The 27,702-nt window shown below is 39.7% G+C and overlaps 1 protein-coding gene across 1 annotated transcript in view; it reads left to right on the top strand.

The window, feature by feature from the left end:
- The window catches only part of AGBL1 (AGBL carboxypeptidase 1), an 858,541-nt gene extending 834,605 nt beyond the window's left edge, over positions 1–23,936 (top strand). Inside the window, exons 23-24 of the mRNA XM_040493719.1 lie at positions 21,640–21,686; positions 22,612–23,936. Coding sequence (XP_040349653.1) covers positions 21,640–21,676 — 37 coding nt within the window. The 3' untranslated portion in view covers positions 21,677–21,686; positions 22,612–23,936. The remainder of the gene's footprint in view (positions 1–21,639; positions 21,687–22,611) is intronic.
- The last annotated feature ends 3,766 nt before the right edge of the window (positions 23,937–27,702 follow it).

Genomic DNA, 27,702 nt, shown 5'->3' with positions numbered 1-27,702 from the left:
TTTTTTTTTTTTTTTCCTTCCCCTCCCCCATGGGTTCCTGTCAAGTTTCTCAGGATCCACATAAGAGTGAAACCATATGGTATGTGTCTTTCTCTGTATGGCTTATTTCACTTAGCATCACACTCTCCAGTTCCATCCACGTTGCTACAAAAGGCCATATTTCATTTTTTCTCATTGCCACGTAGTATTCCATAGTGTATATAAACCACAATTTCTTTATCCATTCATCAGTTGATGGACATTTAGGCTCTTTCCATAATTTGGCTATTGTTGAGAGTGCTGCTATGAACATTGGGGTACAAGTGCCCCTATGCATCAGCACTCCTGTGTCCCTTGGATAAATTCCCAGCAGTGCTATTGCTGGGTCATAGGGTAGGTCTATTTTTAATTTTCTGAGGAACCTCCACACTGCTTTCCAGAGCGGCTGCACCAATTTGCATTCCCACCAACAGTGCAAGAGGGTTCCCGTTTCTCCACATCCTCTCCAGCATCTAGAGTCTCCTGATTTGTTCATTTTGGCCACTCTGACTGGCGTGAGGTGATATCTGAGTGTGGTTTTGATTTGTATTTCCCTGATAAGGAGCGACGCTGAACATCTTTTCATGTGCCTGTTGGCCATCCTGATGTCTTCTTTAGAGAAGTGTCTATTCATGTTTTCTGCCCATTTCTTCACTGGGTTATTTGCTTTTCGGGTGTGGAGTTTGGTGAGCTCTTTATAGATTTTGGATACTAGCCCTTTGTCTGATATGTCATTTGCAAATATCTTTTCCCATTCCGTTGGTTGCCTTTTAGTGTTGTTGGTTGTTTCCTTTGCTGTGCAGAAGCTTTTTATCTTCATAAGGTCCCAGTAGTTCACTTTTGCTTTTAATTCCCTTGCCTTTGGGGATGTGTCAAGTAAGAGATTGCTACGGCTGAGGTCAGAGAGGTCTTTTCCTGCTTTCTCCTCGAGGGTTTTGATGGTTTCCTGTCTCACATTCAGGTCCTTTATCCATTTTGAGTTTATTTTTGTGAATGGTGTGAGAAAGTGGTCTAGTTTCAACCTTCTGCATGTTGCTGTCCAGTTCTCCCAGCACCATTTGTTAAAGAGACTGTCTTTTTTCCATTGGATGTTCTTTCCTGCTTTGTCAAAGATGAGTTGGCCATACGTTTGTGGGTCTAGTTCTGGGGTTTCTATTCTATTCCATTGGTCTATGTGTCTGTTTTTGTGCCAATACCATGCTGTCTTGATGATGACAGCTTTGTAGTAGAGGCTAAAGTCTGGGATTGTGATGCCTCCTGCTTTGGTCTTCTTCTTCAAAATTACTTTGGCTATTCGGGGCCTTTTGTGGTTCCATATGAATTTTAGGATTGCTTGTTCTAGTTTCGAGAAGAATGCTGGTGCAATTTTGATTGGGATTGCATTGAATGTGTAGATAGCTTTGGGTAGTATTGACATTTTGACAATATTTATTCTTCCAATCCATGAGCAGGGAATGTCTTTCCATTTCTTTAAATCTTCTTCAATTACCTTCATAAGCTTTCTATAGTTTTCAGCATACAGATCCTTTACATCTTTGGTTAGATTTATTCCTAGGTATTTTATGCTTCTTGGTGCAATTGTGAATGGGATCAGTTTCTTTATTTGTCTTTCTGTTACTTCATTGTTAGTGTATAAGAATGCAACTGATTTCTGTACATTGATTTTGTATCCTGCAACTTTGCTGAATTCATGTATCAGTTCTAGCAGACTTTTGGTGGAGTCTGTCGGATTTTCCATGTATAATATCATGTCATCTGCAAAAAGCGAAAGCTTGACTTCATCTTTGCCAATTTTGATGCCTTTGATTTCCTTTTGTTGTCTGATTGCTGATGCTAGAACTTCCAGCACTATGTTAAACAACAGCGGTGAGAGTGGGCATCCCTGTCGTGTTCCTGATCTCAGGGAAAAAGCTCTCAGTTTTTCCCCATTGAGGATGATGTTAGCTGTGGGCTTTTCATAAATGGCTTTTATGATCTTTAAGTATGTTCCTTCTATCCCGACTTTCTCAAGGGTTTTTATTAAGAAAGGGTGCTGGATTTTGTCAAAGGCCTTTTCTGCATCGATTGACAGGATCATATGGTTTTTCTCTTTTTTTTTGTTAATGTGATGTATCACGTTGATTGATTTGCGAATGTTGAACCAGCCCTGCATCCCAGGAATGAATCCCACTTGATCATGGTGAACAATTCTTTTTATATGCCGTTGAATTCGATTTGCTAGTATCTTATTGAGAATTTTGGCATCCATATTCATCAGGGATATCGGCCTGTAGTTCTCTTTTTTTACTGGGTCTCTGTCTGGTTTAGGAATCAAAGTAATACTGGCTTCATAGAATGAGTCTGGAAGTTTTCCTTCCCTTTCTATTTCTTGGAATAGCTTGAGAAGGATAGGTATTATCTCTGCTTTAAATGTCTGGTAGAACTCCCCTGGGAAGCCATCTGGTCCTGGACTTTTATTTGTTGGGAGATTTTTGATAACCGATTCAATTTCTTCGCTGGTGATGGGTCTGTTCAAGCTTTCTATTTCCTCCTGATTGAGTTTTGGAAGAGTGTGGGTGTTCAGGAATTTGTCCATTTCTTCCAGGTTGTCCAATTTGTTGCCATATAATTTTTCATAGTATTCCCTGATAATTGTTTGTATCTCTGAGGGATTGGTTGTAATAATTCCATTTTCATTCATGATTTTATCTATTTGGGTCATCTCCCGTTTCTTTTTGAGAAGCCTGGCTAGAGGTTTGTCAATTTTGTTTATTTTTTCAAAAAACCAACTCTTGGTTTCGTTGATCTGCTCTACAGTTTTTTTAGATTCTATATTGTTTATTTCTGCTCTGATCTTTATTATTTCTCTTCTTCTGCTGAGTTTAGGCTGCCTTTGCTGTTCTGCTTCTATTTCCTTTAGGTGTGCTGTTAGATTTTGTATTTGGGATTTTTCTTGTTTCTTGAGATAGGCCTGGATTGCAATGTATTTTCCTCTCAGGACTGCCTTCGCTGCGTCCCAAAGCGTTTGGATTGTTGTATTTTCATTTTCGTTTGTTTCCATATATTTTTTAATTTCTTCTCGAATTGCCTGGTTGACCCACTCATTCGTTAGTAGGGTGTTCTTTAACCTCCATGCTTTTGGAGGTTTTCCAGACTTTTTTCTGTGGTTGATTTCAAGCTTCATAGCATTGTGGTCTGAAAGTATGCATGGTATGATTTCAATTCTTGTAAACTTATGAAGGGCTGTTTTGTGACCCAGTATATGATCTATCTTGGAGAATGTTCCATGTGCACTCGAGAAGAAAGTATATTCTGTTGCTTTGGGATGCAGAGTTCTAAATATATCTGTCAAGTCCATCTGTTCCAATGTCTCATTCAGGGCCCTTGTTTCTTTATTGACCGTGTGTCTAGATGATCTATCCATTTCTGTAAGTGGGGTGTTAAAGTCCCCTGCAATTACCACATTCTTATCGATAAGGTTGCTTGTGTTTATGAGTAATTGTTTTATATATTTGGGCGCTCCGGTATTCGGTGCATAGACATTTATAATTGTTAGCTCTTCCTGATGGATAGACCCTGTCACTATTATATAATGTCCTTCTTCATCTCTTGTTACAGCCTTTAATTTAAAGTCTAGTTTGTCTGATATAAGTATGGCTACTCCAGCTTTCTTTTGGCTTCCAGTAGCATGATAAATAGTTCTCCATCCCCTCACTCTCAATCTAAAGGTGTCCTCAGGTCTAAAATGAGTCTCTTGTAGACAGCAAATAGATGGGTCTTGTTTTTTTATCCATTCTGATACCCTATGTCTTTTGGTTGGCGCATTTAATCCATTTACATTCAGTGTTATTATAGAAAGATATGGGTTTAGAGTCATTGTGATGTCTGTATGTTTTATGCTTGTAGTGATGTCTCTGGTACTTTGTCTCACAGGGTCCCCCTTAGGATCTCTTGTAGGGCTGGTTTAGTGGTGACAAATTCCTTCAGTTGTTGTTTGTTTGGGAAGACCTTTATCTCTCCTTCTATTCTAAATGACAGGCTTGCTGGATAAAGGATTCTCGGCTGCATATTTTTTCTGTCTAGCACACTGAAAATCTCGTGCCAACTCTTTCTGGCCTGCCAAGTTTCAAAAGAGAGATCAGTCACGAGTCTTATAGGTCTCCCTTTATATGTGAGGGCACGTTTACCCCTTGCTGCTTTCAGAATTTTCTCTTTATCCTTGTATTTTGCCAGTTTCACTATGATATGTCGTGCAGAAGATCGATTCAAGTTACGTCTGAAGGGAGTTCTCTGTGCCTCTTGGATTTCAATGCCTTTTTCCTTCCCCACTTCAGGGAAGTTCTCAGCTATTATTTCTTCAAGTACCCCTTCAGCACCTTTCCCTCTCTCTTCCTCCTCTGGGATACCAATGATGCGTATATTATTTCTTTTTAGTGTATCACTTTGTTCTCTAATTTTCCCCTCATACTCCTGGATTTTTTTATCTCTCTTTTTCTCAGCTTCCTCTTTTTCCATAACTTTATCTTCTAGTTCACCTATTCTCTCCTCTGCCTCTTCAATCCGAGCCGTGGTGGTTTCCATTTTGTTATGCATTTCATTTAAAGCGTTTTTCAGCTCCTCGTGACTGTTCCTTAGTCCCTTGATCTCTGTAGCAAGAGATTCTCTGCTGTCAGCTATACTGTTTTCAAGCCCAGCGATTAATTTTATGACTATTATTCTAAATTCACTTTCTGTTATATTATTTAAATCCTTTTTGATCAGCTCATTAGCTGTTGTTATTTCCTGGAGATTCTTTTGAGGGGAATTCTTCCGCTTGGTCATTTTGGATAGTCCCTGGCGTGGTGAGGACCTGCAGGGCACTTCCCCTGTGCTGTGGTGTATAACTGGAGTTGGTGGGCGAAGCCGCAGTCAGACCTGATGTCTGCCCCCAGCCCACCGCTGGGGCCACAGTCAGACTGGTGCGTGCCTTCTCTTCCCCTCTCCTAGGGGCGGGATTCACTGTGGGGTGGGGTGGCCTGTCTGGGCTACTTGCACACTGCCAGGCTTGTGATGCTGGGGATCTGGAGTCTTAGCTGGGGTGGGTAGGCAAGGTGCACAGGGGCAGGAGGGGCAGGCTTAGCTTGTTTCTCCTTAGGTGATCCACTTCAGGAGGGGCCCTGTGGCAGCAGCAGGGAGTCAGATCCGCTGCCGGAGGTTTGGCTCCGCAGAAGCGCAGAGTTGGGTGTTTGCGCGGAGCGAGCAAGTTCCCTGGCAGGAACTGGTTCTCTTTGGGATTTTGGCTGGGGGATGGGCGGGGAAGATGGCGCTGGCGAGCGCCTTTGTTCCCCACCAAACTGAGCTCTGTCGTCCGGGGGCTCAGCAGCTTTCCTTCCCTTTGTCCTCCAGCCTTCCCGCTTTCTGAACAGAGCTGTTAACTTATGACCTCCCAGCCGCTAAGTCGCGCTTGCTGTGGGAACACAGTCCGTCAGGCCCCTCCGCTTTTTGCAAGCCAGACTGGGGGGCTCTGCTTGGCCGGCGAGCCGCCCCTCTGCCCCGGCTCCCTCCCGCCAGTCCGTGGAGCGCGCACCGCCTCGCCGCCCTTCCTACCCTCTTCCGTGGGCCTCTCGTCTGCGCTTGGCTCCGGCGACTCCGTTCTGCTAATCCTCTGGCGGTTTTCTGGGTTATTTAGGCAGGTGTAGGTGGAATCTAAGTGATCAGCAGGACGCGCGGTGAGCCCAGCGTCCTCCTACGCCGCCATCTTCCCTGCCTCTCCTCCATATATGTTTTTAATGTATATTCTTATATATATTAGACATAGTTTTTCCAGTCAGTGGCATGCCTTTTAATCTTCTTAATGATGTCATTTTTATTAAATTCATTGAAGTAAAATTTACATATAATAACAGCATCCATTTGAAATGCACATGGGATGAGCTTTGACCTATTTTACCACCACCATCATAAATATATGGACCATTTCCATCACCCTGAAAAGTTTTCTTTCCCCTTGGCAATCCATCCTTGCCTCCAGTCCTGACCAATCACAAGCAAGAGCTGATCTGCCTTCTGTCAAAATACATTAGTTTGCATCTTTCAGATTTTATAGAAATGGAAACATACCATTTTTATATCTGATTCTTTCACTCAGCATCGTGATTCACCCATGGAGATTCATCCAGTTGTTACCTGGTTTAGGAGTTTACAAATTTTATTGTGACATACTATTCCATTGCATAGATTGATTTTGCCACATTGTGTTCATCCATTCTCTAGGAGATGGGTATTTGGATCGCATCTTATTTTTTCGTATTGTCAATAAAGCCTTTAGGAATATTTAAGTACAAGTCTTTGTGTAGGTATCTATTTTCATTCGTTTTGGGTAAATACTTAGGTGGGTTCATGTATTAGGCTTGTTTAACTCATATTTATTCAATTTCTCGTGTTCTTATTTGGGTTTTTAAGAATTTTTTTCTTGGATGTAATTTTTTATCAGTTATTTGTTTTCCCAATACTCTGTCCTATTCTATGGCTTACCTATAGTTTTACTAGTGGTGTCTTTCCAAAAGGAAATGCTTTTAACCTAAATGTAGTCTAACTTAACTCCTTATTTTATGGTTAATGCTGTCGGTGTTGTATAAAAATTTCTTCCTAAGTTTCTATCTAGAAGCTCTATAGGTTTAGCTTTGACCTTTAGTCTTGTGTTTCATTTTGAGTTCATTTTTACATGCAATGTGAGGTACCCGTTGATGTTCATTTTTTTTTCTATATGGACATCAATTGTTTCAACACTATTTGCTTAAAAAGAAAAACACTTTCATTTCCTCCATTACCTCAATATATTTTATGAAAATCAGTCGACCATATATGTTTGAATCTATTTCTGGACTCCCCATTCTGTTCCATTGATTTCGATATTTACACTTTTATAAGTACCATAAACTAGGACTGGACTAAGAGACAGGAAATAAATGATAAGCCCAACAACAAACACCAGCAAAGCCTTTCCAGCTTTACAAAAGGATGATAATTTCTTTCCAAAGTGGTTGCACTAATTTACATTCACACAAGTGTAACGAGATGACCTGATTAATGTGTCATATGCATACAAACTCTTAGGATCATGTGCCTTTTAAAGTTTGGGGTGTTTGTTTGTTTGTTTGTTTTCTGCAGTGTAGTTCATGCAAACTGGTATCCCTTTGTGGTTTTATTTCTTGGTAAACAAACACCAACATTTGCTGGTAATTTTTTTTTGCTGAGTCTGGATTTTTATTTGTCTTTGAAATACCTGTTCATATCTGCTCTAGGCTGTAATGGAATTAAATTGTATAGATTAATTTGGAGAGAATTAAGTTCTTATAATATAGAGCAAACCTACTAAAAATCATTTACTTTTGCCTTCCTTAATACCATTAAATAAGGATTTATCATTTTGTCCATGTATCTTTGTTGTTAGACTTGTCCCAAGGTTATTGTTTCTAACATTTCGGGAATGCAAGTGGTATGTTCAAATTACATTTTGTAATTGTGTATTGAGGGTGTATAAGAAACACAACAGATGAACATAGAGGAACGGAAAGAAAAATGAGATAAAAACAGAGGGAGGCAAACCATAAGAGACTCTTCAATACAGAGGACAAACTGGGGTCTGCTAGAGGGGAGGTGTGTGTGGGGGATGGACTAAATGGGTGATGGGCATTAAGGAGGGCACCTGTTAAGATGAGCACTGGGTTTTGTATGTAAATGATGAATCACTGGGTTCTCTCCCGAAACAATACTACACTATGCTTTAGCTAACTTGAATTTAAATAAATAAATTTAAAATTAAAAAAAAGAGTTATAAGAAAACTTTGGGGTGAAAAAAAACTTCACCTTACTTTTTATTTTGGTCTTACATCCAGAAACCTAACTGTACTTTTTAAATTCTTTTTTTAAATAGTTTTTAAATTCTTAATTTCAGTAAATTAACTGTTGACAGCCCCAGGCTTCTTTTATGTATATATTATTAATATTCTCCCTTATGATCAGGATTTGCTTACTTTTTTTCTTACTTTACTGGTAAAGACTTCCAATAGAATATTGAATAAAAGTGATAGCTATTTTTTTTTTTGCTTGTTTCTGATTTAAAAGCAGTGCTTCTAAGTGTTTATTGTAAAGTCTAATGAGTTTTTGATAGATAATCTTTATTAGGATAGAGACTTTCCTTCTATAGAGTCCAAGTTTTAAGAGAGTTTTACTATTATTACAAATAGATGCTAAATTTTATCAATTTTTCCCTTCTATTGAAGAAATATCATAAGGATCTCCCCCTTTCATCTGTTAATGTGAGCAACCATTATAAGGTTTTCTAAAATTAAATCAGTGTTGAATTTGATTCTCCTCTCGGCAATCACTCATTGTCTTCATTGTGTCAGGTAATTTTTGCTATGATCTGGGAGTAAGTACACAACAATGAAGAAAGAAAGAGTGATGATTAAAGCCTTCATTATTAGAAGAAAGCAAAACGAAATAAGCACACAAATATATAAGATGACATTTGGCGATAAGTGTTTTAAACACAAATGAAACAAGGTAGAGATTGGTAGGTGCTTGTCTTAAGTCCATTTAGGCTGATGTAACAAAATACCAGACCGGAAGTGGATAAAGAATAGAAAGGATATTTCTCACAGTTCTGGAATTTGGGAAGTCCAAACTCAAAGCACCAGTGCGGTCTCATTCTGGTGAAGACCCTTATCTTGGTCCGGAGTGGAGTCTTCTTTGCTCTGTCCTCAAATGGTGGACATTTAATATTTACATTTGGGGGTGGAGGGTACAAACATTCAAACCACAGTGTTCCACCCTTAGCTCTCCATTTTGAAGCAGGTGTTTATGAATGTCCTGTCTGATGGAGGGTCTGGGTGGCTCAGTCCGTTGAGCGTCCAACCTCGGCTCAGGTCATGATCTTGAGGTCCGTGGGTTCCAGCCCCGCGTCAGGCTCTGTGCTGACAGCTCAGATCCTGGAGCCTGCTTCAGATTCTGTGTCTCCCTCTCTCTGTGCTCCTCCCTCCCCTCTCTCTCTCTCTCTCTCTCTCTCTCTCTGTCTCTCTCTCAAAAATAAACATTAAAATAAATTATGAATGTCCTGTCTGATAAAAATGACATTTCAACAGAGACTAGAAGGGAGTAAGAAAATGAACTGTGTGTATATATGCAGGAAGAGCTTTCCAGGCAACGGTAATGGGCAGTGTCAGGGCCCCGCAGCAGAAACACAGAGGACAGGCTGGTCTTTGTGACTAGGGGAGGGAGCAGTAACAGTATGAGTGGTAGTGGATAAAGTCAAAGAAGCAGCAGAATGTCAAATTATGTAGGTTCTGAATAATCAGATGCTTCCTCATAGGGCCTTCACCATGGTCAGAACTAGGCTGTTTTTCTGAAGTAGAGAAAACACTGGAGACTTGGAGTGTGACTTAATCTTTAATACAATACTCTACCTTTTTTGTGAAAGATGGGGAAAATGTAAGAGGTCAGAGGTAGAAGCAAGCAGGAAGTTAAGAAGTTGGTGCAAGACTACAGATGACAGAGGAAGGTTACTTGGGTAAGGAAAAAAGGTGTGGATTCTGTGCATATACTGAATGTCCCTAAAAATAGCAAATACTTTTATAACACTTAGTATTTTCCAGGTACTCTGCTAAGGGCTATGTAAATACATACACATTTCATTCACTCCTAACAATTTCAGAGGGTAACTGCTATCATTGCTTTAATTTCTGATTTAAAAGCAATTAAGAAATTGAGGTACAGGGAGGTGAAATACCTGTTTGTGTTTTATTTATTTTATTTTTTAATGTTTTATTTATTTTTGAGAGAGAGAGAGAGAGACAGAAAAAGACAGAGCGTGAGCTGGGGAGAAGCAGAGAGAAAGGGAGACACAGAATCCTAAGCAGGCTCCAGGCTCCCAGCTGGCAGCACAGAGCCCAACACGGGGCTCAAATTCATGAACTCATGAACTGTGAGATCATGACCTGAGCTGAAGTCAGATGTTTAACAGACTGAGCCACTCAGGCGTCCCCCTTACCCCCACCTGTTCATGTTTTAAAAGGGTCAAGGGATAGACTGGTGGCCCAGAAACAACAAACAAGGTCTACCTCTAAAGATAGCACCAGGGAAGGGTCCCAGGCCACAAGCTGACATACAAGTACTCAATGGGGGGAGATTTACACGTTGCCTGAGGCCCCAGTGGGGAGGGCCAAAGAAGCTTTAATTGCTATTAAAGATGTGTTGCTTAGGATAGAAATCTCCACTCTTAGAAAGAATACAAGAAGATCCCCTTATTGAAGCTAATGGAAGAGGAGTAGAATTATAAAATTTATTCTATTGTTACTGTTAAAATCAATATTTTAAAAGGGATACCTAGTTTTCCTGAGTCTGAGAGTCACAGTGAGCTTTTCTGTAATAGACAGAAGGAAGACAAAGAAGAGAAGCTGAGATTCTTGCTGTATTCTCCTGCTCTGTTTACACAGAATGATTATTATTTAAAATGAAAGCTGAATCTGAATGTTCTTGGCTGAATGATAGAAAACTCCTTTCCTCCTCTTCTTCCTCTTCCTCCACCTCCTTCTTCTTCAAATGAAGCTCTGTGCATTGCTAGTGTGATGGCACCAAAGACCACGTTTTATTTCTTGCAGAAAACTGTCAATCACATGCTTCTGAAATTCCCTCAGCGTCCTAGCTGCTTACGCACACTTGGTCATTTCTATCATTTCCCCAAGAGTGAAGTCCTCCAGATCCCTTAGGTATTTTTTGTCCATCTCAGATTTATCTTCAGTTTTTTTTTTTTTTAAATGGTTTTCCAAATGCTTGGGGAACTAGAGTTTAAGAGAGAATAAAATATCAGTAAATACAGAAGAAAATATTTTAGGTATATGAAATGTACATGTGTATGAAAATATTCTATGTGCATGCACAAACATATATATATATATACTTATTTGTAGATATGTATGCATATAATATGTACATGCGTTATATGTAAATATACCAAATATGTGCATACATATGTATACACATATGTATACATTTATATTATATACTTATATGATGTAGATTTATAACACATATAGTTATATGCAATATTACATGTTTTAAGTGATTATATGTTATCTAGCATATGATGCAATATATACATTGTATATAAAGGTTGAGAATTTTTCAAAATCCTAAACAGCATATATTAGGTAGCCACATCTCTGAATTTGGGTGTGTACTTACAATTTGTAAGACTTGGGGGGATCTGGTGAGTGGGCTGAAAAATCAAGTCTAAATGGTCTGCAAGGACTAGATCAGAATGTGGAACAGACAAACCCAGACATTTGTGCTCCAGCTGAACATAGCTCTAAATATTTATGGAAATAGGTTATGAATAGAGAACTATATTAGGAAACTTGGGGGCAAATAGTATTATAATAAATGGCCTCTGATTTGTAGTTTACAGTAAGATTAGCAAGGTAAAATGCACACATATAATGAAAGACAAAGGCAATGTAAGGGCATATTCCATAAGAATGACCTAGTCAAAAAGACATAATTTCAGAGGAAGGAAAAATGACTTTTCACTGAGAGACCAGAGACCAGAGAGGACTTTGGAAAGAAACTAAGATTTGAATTTGACGGTGAATACTGCATATGCTCTATATAGACAGAGGGATGAGGATACAAGCCTGTTTAGATCTGCATCAATTCTCTGCCTTGAACTCCCAACTTTGCTTACAGTTTCTCCTTGAGTTCTGGTCAGTATCAATCTTTCATTAATCATCAAGGACATCCAGAATCCCAGTCTCAGCCTTACCTGGCTCGGCACTCTTGGAATTAAATCTTTTTTTTTAATTTTTTTATGTTTATTTGTTTTTGAGACAGAGAAAGACAGAGCACAAGCTGGGGAGGGGCAGAGAGAGAGAGAGAGAGGGAGGCACAGAATCTGAAGCAGGCTCCAGGTCTCAAGCTGTCAGCACAGAGCCTGATGGAGGCTTGAACTCACAAACCGTGAGATCATGACCTGAGCCAAAGTTGGACGCTTAACCAACTGAGCCACCCAGGTTCCCCAGAATTAAATCTTAACTGAAAAGATCCTACTAGCTGGGCGTAGGCCAAGACTGTCATCTTTGTTTTCTCCTGTATCTTCTCTCTACCAGGGACATGTTAGATACTCAGCAAATGTTTGGTTAATGCAAAAATGGATTCCCATTCAACCTGAAATCTTCTGCCTTTCCCTCTCAACCTGCAGCAAATCACAGTTTAGCTTACGGTGCTGAACACAGAACTGGATATGTTATTAGATTTATGTCCCAATGACCAGAATCCACAGCAACTATCACCCTTTACTAAAGTCCAGCCTACTGGGCAGGTGTTGACACTGCACTTGGCTTGTCACTTCCTTCATCCAGGGTGTATTGCCATGAATGGCCAGATCGCCATGGGGACAGGGCTGCTGCCTGCCTGTGTTTGAATATTCCTTGCCAACCAGGCTTGCCTCCTTTTGTGCTCTGTGCAGTGATTTTCACCATCATCTCTAGTTCCAAGCCTTTCCAATATCAACAACAGCTTGAACCATGTCTAAACTGCTAAATACTGTACAATGGCCGTCTGACACACTTCAGGCCAACTTCTGTTCCTGGCTTTTTTTTTTTTTTAATCGGTTATTATCAAATTGGTTATTATCAAGTGGTTTCCTTCCAGGTGATCATTTCAAATGGAAGGATTGGCTTGAGACATGCAAAGAGGCGTGAACATTCTGAACGTGTTCCCAGCACAGCGAGTGGGTGGAACAATTTAAATAGAGAAGTTGTCCTCACCCCAGTAAGGATAAACACCCTTTTTAATGGCAAACATTTATAAATGTTTTATTATCCTGAGATAAAAAGAAAAAGTGATGTAACATTCTGCACAGGTAGCTTCAAAATATCAACACTGTGCCCTAACTGTAATACAAAGGAGAAATAGAATAAATGGGTGTTAATTAGAAATGTGGATGATCATAGTTCACTGGATACAAATGTTCCTAAGTAGCCAGGTTGGTATTTTCTCTCCTCTGAGTCACAATTTATTCCAAGACATTTTGTATAGCAACTCCTGTTTTCCTTTTAGATCTATATTCTAAATCCTTATTGAGCATCAACCACACCCCAGGCTATAACACTGCTATTAAACTCCTCCACATGGCAGATGAGGAAGATGAACAGATTAAACCAAATTTTCCCAAGCCTTGTTGTTGGGAGGCAAGGGAACAAAGTTTCAAAAGCAAACCTGCCGGTTCTTCCACAACCAACAGGAGAAGCCCCTGCATTGGGTGGATGTAGTCGCTTGAAGGCAGCCATGGGGGGAGTTTCTAAGGACAGAGCTGGTATACTATTTCTTTTTAATTTGGCTGCTTGTTACATGGGCATGCTCAATTTGTTCAGGGAGCTTTACAGTTATGATTGTGCTACGTACACTTTTCTCTACATATGGTATTCATCAATGAAAATTTGGAGGAAACACACACACACACACGTTAGGATCTGAATCCAAACAATTGCTTATGCCTACAGCCAGACTTTTAAAGAATCTCCACTCCAAATATCATATCCTCTTCTTTGCATGCTTTCTTTTTAAACCATTTTATTAGCACTGGTCTGCCTTTGAGAGGTGACTTTTTAGACCCTCCTTTACTGGGCAACATTAAGAAAAATCAGATTCCTCTGGGGAGGTGGGTGTGAGAAGAAAATTTTGAGATACTGATCCTAACATGAGCTCTACACGAACTCAAAGGTTCTATGGGTTCCAGGGGTGCTTGGGTGGCTCAGTCGTTTAAACACCCTACTTTAGTTTAGGTCCTGATCTCACGGTTCGTGAGTTCAAGCCTCGTGTCAGGCTCTGTGCTGACAGCTCAGAGCCTGGAGCCTGCTTCAGATTCTGTGTCTCCCTCTCTCTCTGCTCCTCCCCTAATCACACTCTGTCTCTCTGTCTCAAAGAGAGAGAGTTTACTTTAGTTCTGAAACTAAAGATGGGGCCCATGGAGACCTCCAACAGAGGAAGTTTGCTGCATCAGAGTAGTCAGATGGGAATTTTGTGTGAGAAGCTGAAACTTGTTCTCTACATGAAAAATTGTGGATTAGATTGCTTTCTGGTGATCTAGCTTTAGAACTAAGATGGTATTTAGGAATTTGGGGCACCAAATTTCACTTGAACAATATTGAGAATCCTAAACAATGAAGGAGGTGGTAAAGAGATAAAAGAACGAGATGCCATCTGCCATACTGTTCTACCTCAAGCCATGGAAAGAGTTAAGTCTGAAATGGTCGGTAGTTGTTGAGGTCATACTCATGACTTTAAAGACTTTCCAGCCCCTGAGGAAGTGAAACATGTATTTCTAGGCAATGGATCAGTGTGTATCTTCACCAGAGAAGAATTTGAAGAATTGAGGGGCCTCCAATTCTTGATCTCAGTTCAGGTCTTGATCTGAGTCATGAGTTCAAGCCCCATGCTGGGTGTGGAGCCTACTTAAAAAAAATTAGAAAGAATAATTTAAAGAATTAAATGAAGAGCAAAAAGAAAAGTGATTAGAGAAGATATGCTAACAAAGTTATATTCAAATAGCATGTGCACTCTGTTATATTTTATGTCATCAAAACATTTTCCAAGAATCCATCTAAATATTCCAATCAGTCACCTTGCAAGCTGACGTTACAACATAATGTCCATGCCATACTGAACTTTGTTTTCTTTCTTGGCCTCAGTAATGCTCAGAAACGACTGATGTTGTCAGATGAAATGAAAATTTGTTACCAGATGAAAAGGAAAGTAGAATACAATAAGCTTTTTTTTTTTTTTAATGTTTATTTTTAAGAGCAAAAGAAACAGCGTGAGCGGGAAAGGGGCAGAGAAGGAGGGACACAGAATCCGAAGCAGGCTCCAGGCTCCGAGCTGTCAGCACACAGCCCGACTCGAGGCTCGAATACATGAACCATGAGATCATGACCTGAGCCAAAGTCAAGTGCTTAACCAGCTAAGCCACCCCAGGCTCCCCTAAACTTTCTTTTTTAAACTGGTGTTTACCTAGCACAAAGTTAATATTTTGGTGGAAAGGTAGCTTTATGTTTGTTGTTAGGATGAAGACTTTGTTACATATTTTCTTTAGTCCATACTATAATCCCTGTATTATGTTTTGCTTTAAAGATGAAGACACTGAGGCCTACAGAGGATAACGTGCCCACTCATGTCAATGACACCACAATTCATAGCCAAACAGATCCAACATTGCCCCTGTGAAGCTCCTGAAGCAGAAGCCTTGTAGGAGACATAGACCGTGTTTAAAACAAAAGCAAGGGGGCGCCTGGGTGGCGCTGTCGGTTAAGCGTCCGACTTCAGCCAGGTCACGATCTCACGGTCCGTGAGTTCGAGCCCCGCGTCAGGCTCTGGGCTGATGGCTCAGAGCCTGGAGCCTGTTTCCGATTCTGTGTCTCCCTCTCTCTCTGCCCCTCCCCCGTTCATGCTCTGTCTCTCTCTGTCCCCAAAATAAATAAACGTTGAAAAAAAAAAATTATAAAAAAAAATAAAACAAAAGCAAGGATTCCCCAGGGGGGCTCAGTCGTTCAGCATCCCACGCTTGACTTTGGCGCAAGTCATGGTCTCATAATTTGTGAGTTGGAGCCGCCCCCCCCGCCCCCGCCAGGGCTCCATGCTGACAGCACAGAACCTGCTTGGGATTCTCTGTGTCCCTCTCTCTTTGCCCCTCCTCGCTCACATTCTCTCTCTCTTTCTTTCAAAAATAAATAAATGTTAAAAAGTGATATATATATATATGTGTATATATATATATATATATATATATATATATATAAAAACAAAAATAAAATTTCAGAACATTCTCCATAGGATTTCCACAAGGAAAGAACAGAAAGGAAAAGTATGTGAAGACGTAATAGAAGAAATTTCCCCTGACCTGAAAGACGGCACGTTGCCAGGAATGTTTCCGACTATGTGAATAGTACCTTGCTACATTAAGCTTTCCTTTTTCAATGTTAACAGTCCCCCCCCCCCCACCCCGCCTTGTGTTCGAATTTTCTGTGTTTGGTTCAATGCTTTCTCTCACAGAGGTGGATTGCCTCGCATATTTGAGAATTCTCAGTCATCTTTCCATATTCGTGAACGAGAATCTGCCTTGTTCAGTCTTGGTAGCAGGACATTTTCTCAAGCCCCCAGGTTCTGTTTGTATGACACCACTGCTTGTCATCTTGAGATTATTCTGAACTCTGATGGAAAAAAAATCACTTTTTAAAGATTCTGTCCTTCACTTGCATGTGGTAGCAATTTTCTCAGCTCCCAGGTATTTTATCGTCTCTTTTGCTCTTTCCATCAGCTTTCCATCTCTTACAAATGCTACAAGGGCCACATAGGCTAATGGCACCCCTCCCATCTTTCCAGCCCTGCTAATGATTATGTATTTATTCATTTGTTAGCATACCTAATTTGTTAAAACATACACATACGTAAACTTTCATATAAGCATGTAACTCGATTAATTTTTAATTTTTTTAAAAATGCTCTATTCAGTTTTTGAGAGAGAGACAGAGACAGAGTGTGAGCATGGGAGGGGAAGAGAGAGGGGGAGACACAGAATCCAAAGCAGGTTCCAGGCTCTGAGCTGTCAGCCCAGAGCCCAAGGCGGGGCTCAAACTCATGAACCGCTACATCATGACCTGAGCCCAAGTTGGACGTTTAACTGACTGAGCCATCCAGGGGTCCCAACTTGATTAATTTGTAGAAAGAGTGCACTTGTATAACCAGCTCACAAGTTAAGAAAAAGATACTTAACAGATATCTCAGAAACCTTCCTTCTGTGCGTGTATCATGACTAGCTCTCGCCTCGCCCATGGCATCCGCTTCCTGACACCGTATTAGTTTTGTCTATTTGAATGCTTTATACAAGCAGGTTCCTATATTATATATTTTGTGTCTTCAAGGAACTTCAGCCTCATATTTGGAGATTTCCCCATACTGTTACATGTGTTTACTTCATTTGTTCTCATAGTTGCACATGTTATCAACATGAAATTATTACCCCTTTGTCTATAGTTTCTACTGTTGCTGGGCATTTAGATAGTGTTCAGTTTGGGATTATATGAATAAGGCCGATATGAACTTAGTATTATACGTCTTTCTCTGAACATATGTATGAGTTTCTTTTAGGAGTATACCTAGGAGTCAAATTGCTGGTTTTCATTTCATTTATTAAACATGTGCTGTCACTTCAATAGGTTTTAAAATAGAGGAAAAATAAGTACATTGGATTAATCTGCCATTTTTTACTTGAAAGCCTAATGCATGGTTTTGACTGATAAAATCATTTAAAATCCAATACTAATGACACTGCTGACACTTTTTGACTTTTACATAAACCAGAATGAGGAAACTTTGAGTTCAGCACTATTAAAAATAAAACACACCCAAACTTGTAAACACTGAATATTTCTTTTTATTCTCTCTTAATGCTTCAGTGTATATTTAGCTTCCAGAATTATTTAAGAAAGGCATGTACAGAAAATCCATTATTAAACTTGTTTTTCGAAAATCCTGATCTTACCATCTCTATAGGGCTGCAGTTGAAAACAAAACCAAAAAGAAACAAAAAAAGAATTCCATGGCTGATTTTTTTCTTGCTTGCTGTTTTGATTTGTATTTGTTCAATTATGCATCTCTGAATGAACCTAGCCCCTCTTCCTCTAACCTTCTTCTGAACTTAAATGATTTGTATGTGGTGTAATCATATTTGCTGGTCCCATGGCACTCCAGAGTCTAACTGTGTATGCCTCCCTCTCATTTCCATACAGAGAACCAAACGCTTGGCCAACTTCCCTAATTAGAGTCGCTGGGCCCCTGTGGCCTCCTGGCAATGCCCTCTCTTCCCAGCATTCTTCCAGTTTTGCCGGTTTTTCTCCATCTCTCCCTGCAGTATCCTCTCCTTCATTTTCCCCTGCCTCTAAGGAGCTGGCTTCAACGTTTGTTTATATATCAAAATAATTGAGGGCTAAATTAATTTTCAGCTTTAACTTATCAAGCTCCTTTTCTTTTTTTTTTTTTTTTTAATTTTTTTTTCAACATTTATTTATTTTTGGGACAGAGAGAGACAGAGCATGAATGGGGGAGGGGCAGAGAGAGAGGGAGACACAGAATCGGAAACAGGCTCCAGGCTCTGAGCCATCAGCCCAGAGCCCGACGCGGGGCTCGAACTCACGGAGCGCGAGATGGTGACCTGGCTGAAGTCGGACGCTCAACCGACTGCGCCACCCAGGCGCCCCATCAAGCTCCTTTTCAATTGTGGTAGTTCTTCTCCCCCTTCAGACTCTGGACTTTGGCAATTAGCAAAGGTTTTGAAAACAGCAAGTGCACAATAGGTATTGATTGATCGGTTGATAGACTGTGTCCTCCAGGCCTGGAGTCTCTGATTTTATGATTGATTGACCTGCTGGAGTTTCTTCTTCACGGGTTCCCCATACCGGATCACTAAATCACACAGAAAGCCATTGAGCATGTTTGTAAAGCCCATTCTTTTAATATCTCTGCTTCTTTTGTAAAAGAGGCTTAATGGAAGAATGAATACAAACTCCTTCACTATGAGTTTTGTAAATGACAGGAAACATATTTCATATCTTTTTATATACTAAATACTCGATATATTGGCGAAGACATAGCAGAAGCTAAAGTTTAGGGGAAATATGATTGTGAAGTATGTTGGACAGCTTCAAGATGGTGATTAATGGTCTCCACTTCCTGATATGTATGCTGTGTTTGATCCCCCCCGCCCCCACCTAAGCATAAGCCAGCCTAGTGACTTGATTTCAAATTATAGAAAATAGCAGAGATGGTGGGATCTCACCTTAGTGAATGGTTATAAGAGATTGTAAGTTCCATATTGCTAGCAGAGTCTCTTTATTGACTGCCCCCCATGCTACCTTTAATAAAGCAAACTGCCATCTTGAAGAGGCAAGGAATTAAGGGCTGCCTCTGTCTAACAGTCATCCAGGAACTGAGGCCATTAGCCCAACAGCCCTTGAAGAATGAATTCTGCCAACAACCACATCAGCCTAGAAATGAATTCTTTCCCCGTTGTGCCTTTAGATAAGATTCCAGACCAGACCAATACCTTACTTATAGCCTTTTGGAAACTCTGAAATAGAAGACTCAAATAAGTCATGCCCAGACTCTGATCCACAGCAAGTATGAGATAATTGTGCATTGCTTTAAGCCACTAAATTTATTATAATCCATTATATAGCAATAGATAATGAATACAGAATGGTCATGTTTGTGGAGTGTCATCTCTGTACTGGACCTTGGAAGAGAGCTGCCTGATGCACAGAACCTCCTTTTGCCTTAACAACCATTCTGCAAGGTATGGCTTTGGTTGGCATATAGGCATGACTCTACATTGCAAAGACATAGAAAAAGCAGTAGTTGAGAGAAATTAGCCTAGCCTGCCCAATACCACACAGAGCCAAGATTCCAAAACCTGAACTAGATCCTATGAAAATGGGAATAGGAAAAAAGGAAAGAGAGACCTCTGTGAGTCCTGGTTCCATGTGTCAGGAATAAGATAGGGGATTGAGCTTTAGGTAACACAGGTGAAACTGGCCTCCAAAATACAAGAGAAGGTGAAATATTAACAGGGTCTAAGTTGTGATATACAGAAATAATACTCTAGGGGAGGTAGAAAATCAGTTTGAACTCTCTTGTGTTGCCTAAGAATCAGTTGGCTAATGAAGTTATAGAAAGAATTCAAAAAAGAGCCACAGAGATGGTGTCCAATTTTTTTTTTTCAAAATCTGCTGCAAGAAATTTCTTTTCCTACTCATTTTTTCCAGGAAGGCAATGTTTTACATTGCTGAGAGGTTCTTAGGCTAGCTAGAAATATAGGTAACAATAATGCAGCTGAAATGCTATACATTTGTAATGAAACTAACAGAATGCCAGACACTAGAAATGATACATATTAGACAACAACAACGAAATAAACCCCCATAAGAGAAAAATAAATTGCTTAACTAAATTATTTCCTCAAGAAAGTCAGCTGTGATGGAAAATTTGTGAGGATTCTGGGCTTTTGTAAGAGTTTTAAAAACTGCTACCACTAACCATATATTGTTACTTCTAATTTCTTTACAAAACAACATACTTTTTCTTGAGACAAATATATTGCTAGTACTATTCTCATTCACAACAGGCATGAATAGGGATACACAGAGTGAGGTGTTTTGTTTAGAGATAACTAGATAAGAAGTTGGAAGAAGGAGTGCAAACGAGAAAGGGATTAAGAAAATAACTGGGTACAAAATAAAACAACAAAATAAAATGTTTGCTGGTAAAAGAATCGGCTGAGTTAGATGTATTAGTAAATCCATCTCGGGAACAAATTGGAAAGCTAACTCCACAAATTACCTTCTGTATATGGCTCGTCAATTCCTGGGCCTCAGATTTCTCATCTTAAAACTCAGATTATAATGTTTGCTTCTACATTAAATGGCCTAAGGTAGATGGCAATTTCTTGTAGTGTGGTAGACTCAGAATGATGTCTGTTCAATCTGAAACTTGAGTCTGTGTTACCTTCATAAAGGGGAATAATGGAAGTCATAAAGAAAAAAAACATTTGGATCATCATCTTCCCATGATAGATTTCTTTAGTGAAGGTGGAAGAGAGCTAGAAAATGGAAAAGAACAGATCAAACAGAGGCAAAGCCTAGAAAACGTGGCCGAGCCCAGCGAGATGTCTAGCAAACACATTTCCTCTTCCTCTCGAGGCAAACTATGTGACTCCCTTACAGGTGAGAGAGACCATGTGAGCAGTTCTTGCCAATGGGGAGTGAGTGAAAGTGATTTGTTTACAGTTAAATAATGAAAGTTGTACCTAAGTGTGTCTTCCCAGGTGTCTCCTCTCTCCCATCTGCCAGCTGGGTTATAACTGGGAAACGCTGAGCTGTGTTTTGAAGAAGGGCTACCAGATAAGAGCAGCCTGAGTCCCTGAATGTTGGCCTAGAGCATGGGCTGAGTCCCATCTTGACTCCTTTGGACCGAATATGAATGAAAAGAAAGCCTTAGTGTGTTGATCCATTCAGAATATGGAATTGTGAAGGCAACTCCTATTATTTACAAATAGAGCATAAATGGGAGAAAAACAGGGGCATTGTGTAGCCAACGGCTGAATTTATGTTTGTTTGGGAAGTAAAAGTCTAGGTTCCGAGAACACATAAAAACTCATTGATAATTTTTTGTGTGTGTGTCATAGAAATATTCCCCTTGGATTCCTGTCAGTGGTCAATTTCTCCTGTCCATTGAAAATCATTGTATTTACAGCATAATTCTGCATGTGTGGCCATTAGTTACGAACGGGATACCAGCATACTGCCCAGACTGATTGCTCCAAAATGGATTCCCAAAGCAGGTGAGGAACCTCTCGACCGGAGATGAGTTTATTTGGAAGCTAGCAAAGTGCAAGAGTGTGTTTTTTGAGTTATTTGCTTAGGAGCTCAGAATTTAAACTTGCAACATTGGCTCAGCCACTCGTTTAAGGTAATAAAAGTTGCTTCCGTTGGAGATATAATATTCAGAATACCCATTGTGTATATTTTTCCAATTAATTGGACTTTAATTACTTTGCAGAAAATCTATAAAAGAGTCATCAAAGTTTTCAAGATGAGAACAAGCTGGTACATATTCCATTTACCTTCCTAAAGCTATCTCACTGTGAAACTTAAAAAAAAAAAAAAACAATAGCCAATTTAATTTTCTTCTGTTGAGGTTTATAAAAGACCCAATAGAGGCTACTATCTCTAATTTTTAACAGAGATAGCTCTATTTAGAAATATAAATGCTGAGAAGGAAAACAGGCTCAGAAATACTGTTTTAAATCAAGGTGACCCTTTATATTAATTTCTTACAGTGCCTTTGAGTATATGTATGTGTACACAAATGTATATATATGTGAATATATATGTGTGTGTGCAAATATTTTGCAAACACACACACACACACACACACACACACACACACACACACATATGACTACATCAGTATTCAGCCCAAGCAAGGTAAAAGATTCCAATAAGGATATAGTAACATCAAACTAATTTCTTGATTTTTCTATTTCCATATCAATTATTTTTTTGAGTACTTTCTTCCTTTTGAAGGGGGCAACTAAAATGATTATACAGGTAAAATATGTTGAATTAAATGCATTTAATCTCTCTCTCTCTCTATATATATATATGCGTGTATATATCTATATCTATATCTATATCTATATATCTATATCTACACATACATACATACATACATACATACATACATATAGTGGGGTGGAGGGTAGAGATACACCATTGAATTAGACATGATGGTTTGTCTTGAAGGAAATTATTTGCCGTCAGCTGGTAAGAAGGACTTGGGTACCAGTGATGAACAAAGGAAGGATGAGAGATCTGGAAGAGAGGGAAACAGTGCTGAATGTGCTGGGGCTGTATTCTGCCATTTCCTCTGTACAATATTGGTGTTAAAATGGGGGAGGAGCCATTTTTAAATCCCATCCTAAACATGTCCAGTGTGGTCAATGACAAATATTATTTTTGGCATTTGCAGCAGCGGAGCAGACCAGACGGGGAGCTAGAAGCGAAATAAAAAGTGAAACCTGAAATTAAAAACACGTCAAAATCCATCAGTTTGGTATGGCTGAAATATATTCTTACCTAGTGGGAACTGATTGCCCTGGAGGGTGTCTCAAATCTCTTTCCAGCCCTGCACTTTGATACTTTAAGATCCTGAGCTGGGAGATAATTGGCTGAATATTTTGCCTTTGATTTGGAATTTCTAACCCTCCACCCAGTCCTGTATGCTGTTGCTACAATGTTTATTTTCTGACCCGGGCCACTTGCACCTACCTCGTGATACTGTTGGGTACTTTCCTGTAGCCTGAATTAGTTTAATGGTCCTGACAATGAATTTCCAAGTAATTGCAATGGCTTCACTCCATGATATGTGTCTCAGGGCACTCTTGGAAATTAAATGTTACTTCTCAACAGTTATTTGCTTACTTCATCCCCATTTTGTTAAATAATCATAAAAACCCTTTTGAATTTAAATATGCGTGCTCTATTATCTGAAAGGTTTGGCAAGATAAAGAGGCTGGGTGAAACTAAGCTGACACCATGCTCTCTTTGCTCTCTCACTGGATGTTCCATTGGTATTGTGTTCATCTTAGGCTTTATGGAGCTTACTTACTGCTCTGTGCCCACTGGGGTCCTGCTTTCTTTACAACAACTGTAGCAGAAATGCCTGCTGTTTAGAAGTGGCTTGAGCCTTTCAACAACACTGAAAATACTTCAACCTAGTTTACAGCAAAGGAAGAAGTTGAATATTATTTTGTATTGGAGGACTTTTCCACAGGATTTCCAAGGATTTATTCTGATTGAAAAAAATAGGCAGTGTCCTAAGACACCTGCAGGTGATCTTGTAACAATGATTACACACCTTTTCTGAGTCCAGTTGATGAGAAGGATTTGCCCCTCCTGTTGGAGTCCTTTCCTTCTAGAGGAGTTGTGGAGGTTGTCCACCTGTACAATTGGAGCGGAGGAAGTTGCCTTCTTTTGAAGAATTTCACTCAATGAGACATTAAGTGACTTGTCCAAATTCAACAAAAAAGACTTCTGCCAAATCCCCATTTCAAATATTCCAGAGCAGTATGGTGTCGGAGAGAGGTGTTCAGCTTTGGACAGAGACACTTGATCTGAGTTCTGGGACCATCCCTTTTCGTCTGAATGACTGTCCACATCATAACAGCATCTGAGCTTCAGGTCTTAGAGAAAGAACAGTCTATCTTTCAGGGGTTGTTGTTGGTCCTATAAAATGGCTTTAATCTACCCCAAAATATCATAGATACCAGGAAATAACAAATACTATAATTCTTAGTTCTCTCATGATTATTTCTAACAGGCTGGTTGGTTTAAGACAGGCACTTGTGATATGAGTCATGATAGAGCCCAGAAATTATTCTTAGAAAACTTAAAGTTTTATTCCTTGTATGTGAAATTTACCTGACCACTTGACATGGTAGGTTCTTGTTCATCAAAAGTACACTACACAGATCTGATGATTTCATGAAGGAAGGCTACGTGTATTAGCTAATGGAAAAAGAGAATTTCCATTTTCATCCCCATACCCCCCTGTATGGCTCTATTGTGTGATCTTAGGCAAACAAGTACATTTTCCCATCTCTTTGGGGAGGAAGAGCAGAGGGCTCTGTCTGCAATATCAAGGCTATATCTGTGTAAATTATTTCCAAGAGACGAGTGAGATTGACTGCAATAATGTCCCTCAAGTACTTGGCATTCCTTGGAAGAAAACATGATGTAATTGGACTTTAATAACTTGGATGAAAATGTATCCTAGGGCCATAAAATGTTTCTCGACAACATTAGATCTAGGCGAGATATTATGATTACCTCCTAAGAAGTGTTCGGATTAACGGATATGTGATTATAAAGTCTATTACAAAGGCAGAATCAGAAGAAGGGAGAGGTACAGAAAAGGACCCTGATATTTCAATGCTTCACACTCCTGGACATTTTAGGCAGAGAAGTTATTTTATCACTTGTGTTGCCAGGCTCAGTAGGGGAATAGCTGAACGAGGAGGCCTGTCTCGAATACCATTTCCACCTTCCTACTTCCTTTGTATCACAGGCTGCTTAAAGGAACTTCCTTCAATCACAGTGTGTAAGAGCAATGCCATGAGAGTGAAAACACTTGGGTCTACCATTTCTGCCTCCAGCAAGTACGTGATTCATACAAACATCCATTCAGCAAAGTCTGACTGAATACCTTCTGTTCAAGGTGTTACACATACACAAACATAAATACAACATGATTCTTGACCTCAGTTAAAAATGCTCTAGTGGAGAAGACCAGATGTTGTGTGCAAATACACCTCTTTACAGATTCCTAAAGCACTATGGCTGATTTCCCAGTGCTGATTATTCCTAGTCAGTTATGCTAATCTCACCCCCACCACCTCATTATTATTGATGGATTCAGGGATGAATGTGGGTCTAAGCCACTTTGGGGTATTGAAACACTAGAAGTGACTTTCTAGAGATTTTTGGTAGGAAAAAAAATTCCCCAGCATTTGGTTTGTCTTAAAAGACCATTCCATACCCATAAGTGAAACTAGCTTAAAGACGTTAAAGCTGTTGATAGCAGAGAAAAGAGAGAGAGAGAGAGAGAGAGAGAGAGAGAGAAACTGCTTTGGATACATAATTAAGCAACTAGTTGAATCTTGCTCTGCATTTGGACTTCATCTTATATGAGCTAATAAATAACTTTATTGCTTAACCCAGTCTAAACTAAATGTGTGCTTACTTGCAGCCAAAAGCATGTTAGCTGAATACTGGTTTAATTTTTTTAAAAAATTTTTTTCACATTTATTTATTCTTGAGAGACGGAGAGAGACAGAGCATAAGCAGGGGAGGGGCAGAGAGAGAGAGAGAGAGAGGGAGAGAGAGAGAATCCAAAGCAGACTCCAGGCTCTTAGCTGTCAGAACAGAGCCTGACACAGGGCTCAAACTCATGGACTGTGAGATCATGACCTGAGTTGAAGTCAGAGGCCTAACCAACTGAGCCACCCAGGCACCCTTGAATTCTGGTTTAATTTAATGCTTTCCATGTCTCCTGACAGTTCCCTCAGATTCATATTTAAGATACAGACTCTCCAGTGATGCATATGGAGAATCAGAAACTCCCATCCACTTGTACCAAAATGGGGCCCATGGATTGGGGTTTTTTAAAAAGTACCCTACATGATTCTTATACCCAGGAAAATTTCAGATGATTGTTCTTATTGCTATAGTAGAGGCCAGAATCAAGTACAGGCGAAGCAATCAACTCAGCCTGGAGGAGTTAGAAATGCTTTCTCAAAGGGACATGGGGTCTGTGCCTTGAAGAATGAATGGGGGCTTTCCAGGTTGAGAAGAGAAGGAAAGATGGTCCCAACAAAGGGAAGCTCAAAAAATCCTTCTCTTTATGGTCTTGGTTGCCTCATCTATAAAATAAAGAAAAGCATGCCCCCTGCTTCTCTACTGCTCTCTGTTTTGATGATAAGTTTAGAAACTGGGCAATTTCAATGTCATTTGCCTCTTGATCCACCTCAAAAATGTTCAGTGTAGTAACTTGTGGAATTTTCTTCATAAGAACTTCTCTTTACTGGAAAAATAGAAGTACTTGGTAAGCTGGATTATAATATAACTACCATACAGATAGAAACTTTCTTGTCCACTTTTGTATCCACATGGCCTTTCAGAGGACCCGGCCTGTGTGCACCCAAATGCGGTTATTGCATAACTGAATTGAATTGATGGCATTCAAGTATTCAATTTCATATAGAACTTTTAAAGATTAATTTCATACATAAAGCGAACAATAATTATAGTGATGATACTACAATAACATAAATATTTGGAATTTGCCTAGCCACCTTATGTTTTTAAATCATCCAATCATTCAAGTCACATTTATGAAACATTTTCTAGGCATCAGGTGCTATTCTGAGCACTGAGGATAAACCAGTAAACAAAACAAAATCCATGCTTCTAGAGGCTTGCATTCCAGCGGTAGAGATATCATTTCCGTGTCTAACCTAAATTCAGGCATAGTTATCTATAATTCATAGATGATGAAAACAAGTTTTATATCTTTGTGAGGTCACTCATTCTGTCAAACTTGTGACAGACACAAGTCGCGTGACTTCCAGCACAATAATGAGACTACTTCTGCACTGAGACTGTGTGATGCTTAATGCGACTCTCTTCGAATGAGTGAGTGTTTAAGATCTCACCATATGTCAAGCTCCTCCTGGGCGTGTGAGAATATATTTAGAACCCGTAAGATATAGCAGGCGTCTTAAGGAAACTGTTGCTTCCTTGTGTCTGTGCCCCTCATCTTGTATGCCTTTCTGGAAACATAAACACACACATGCTTCACAAAAGCAGACTCCACTTACCTGGGTCATAGTTCCCAACAGTCAGAGCATTGGGAAGGCAGACCGCCACTCAGGAAGTTGTATTAACTAAATAAAGGGAACAATTGTAAAGGCACTTGACTTGAGCCATTTTCTACTCATGCCTTAACCATATCTCTGTCTAGGGCTCTGTTGTATTTGAGATCGTGCTTCCTGTTTCGGTTCAAAGAGCCACAAGTGGTTTTCGTAATGCTGGGGCCTAATATCCTTTACATGGCACGGACACAACTCCTTTATCCAGAGCTTACTTTCTAGGAGAATTGACTCACTGAAACACAGACCAAAACTAAGGTGCATCTGTGCAGCAAGGAGAGAAGCTCTAGTTCATGCCTGCTCTGACGTGCTGGGGCTTTGCTCTTTGCACTGTTCTTAGAACTCTTCACAGGAGCTCCACAACAACAGTGGTGATAAAGTGGGAACAACAAGAAAAAGAAGGGCAGTTACCCCTTTGGGAGCAGTTTTCTCACACACGATATCTTATTTCATCTCTCCACCAACCCTATAAGTTGAGTACAATTATTATGCCCACCTTCTAATGAAGGCACTGAAATTTAGAGAGTTTAATTTATTTTTCAGTGTCACAAAGGTCATCAGCAGGGAAATGAGAATTTTAATGTCTTTCTATATCTATCTGTCTCTCAGATATAATCTTTGCCTTCATTTAT

Source organism: Herpailurus yagouaroundi, unplaced genomic scaffold, assembly GCF_014898765.1.
Source record: "Herpailurus yagouaroundi ecotype Mexico unplaced genomic scaffold, PumYag 185, whole genome shotgun sequence".
NCBI lineage: Eukaryota > Metazoa > Chordata > Mammalia > Carnivora > Felidae > Herpailurus > Herpailurus yagouaroundi.
The sequence above is the reverse complement of the archived record's forward strand: the minus strand, read 5'-3'. Positions and strand labels throughout refer to the sequence as shown.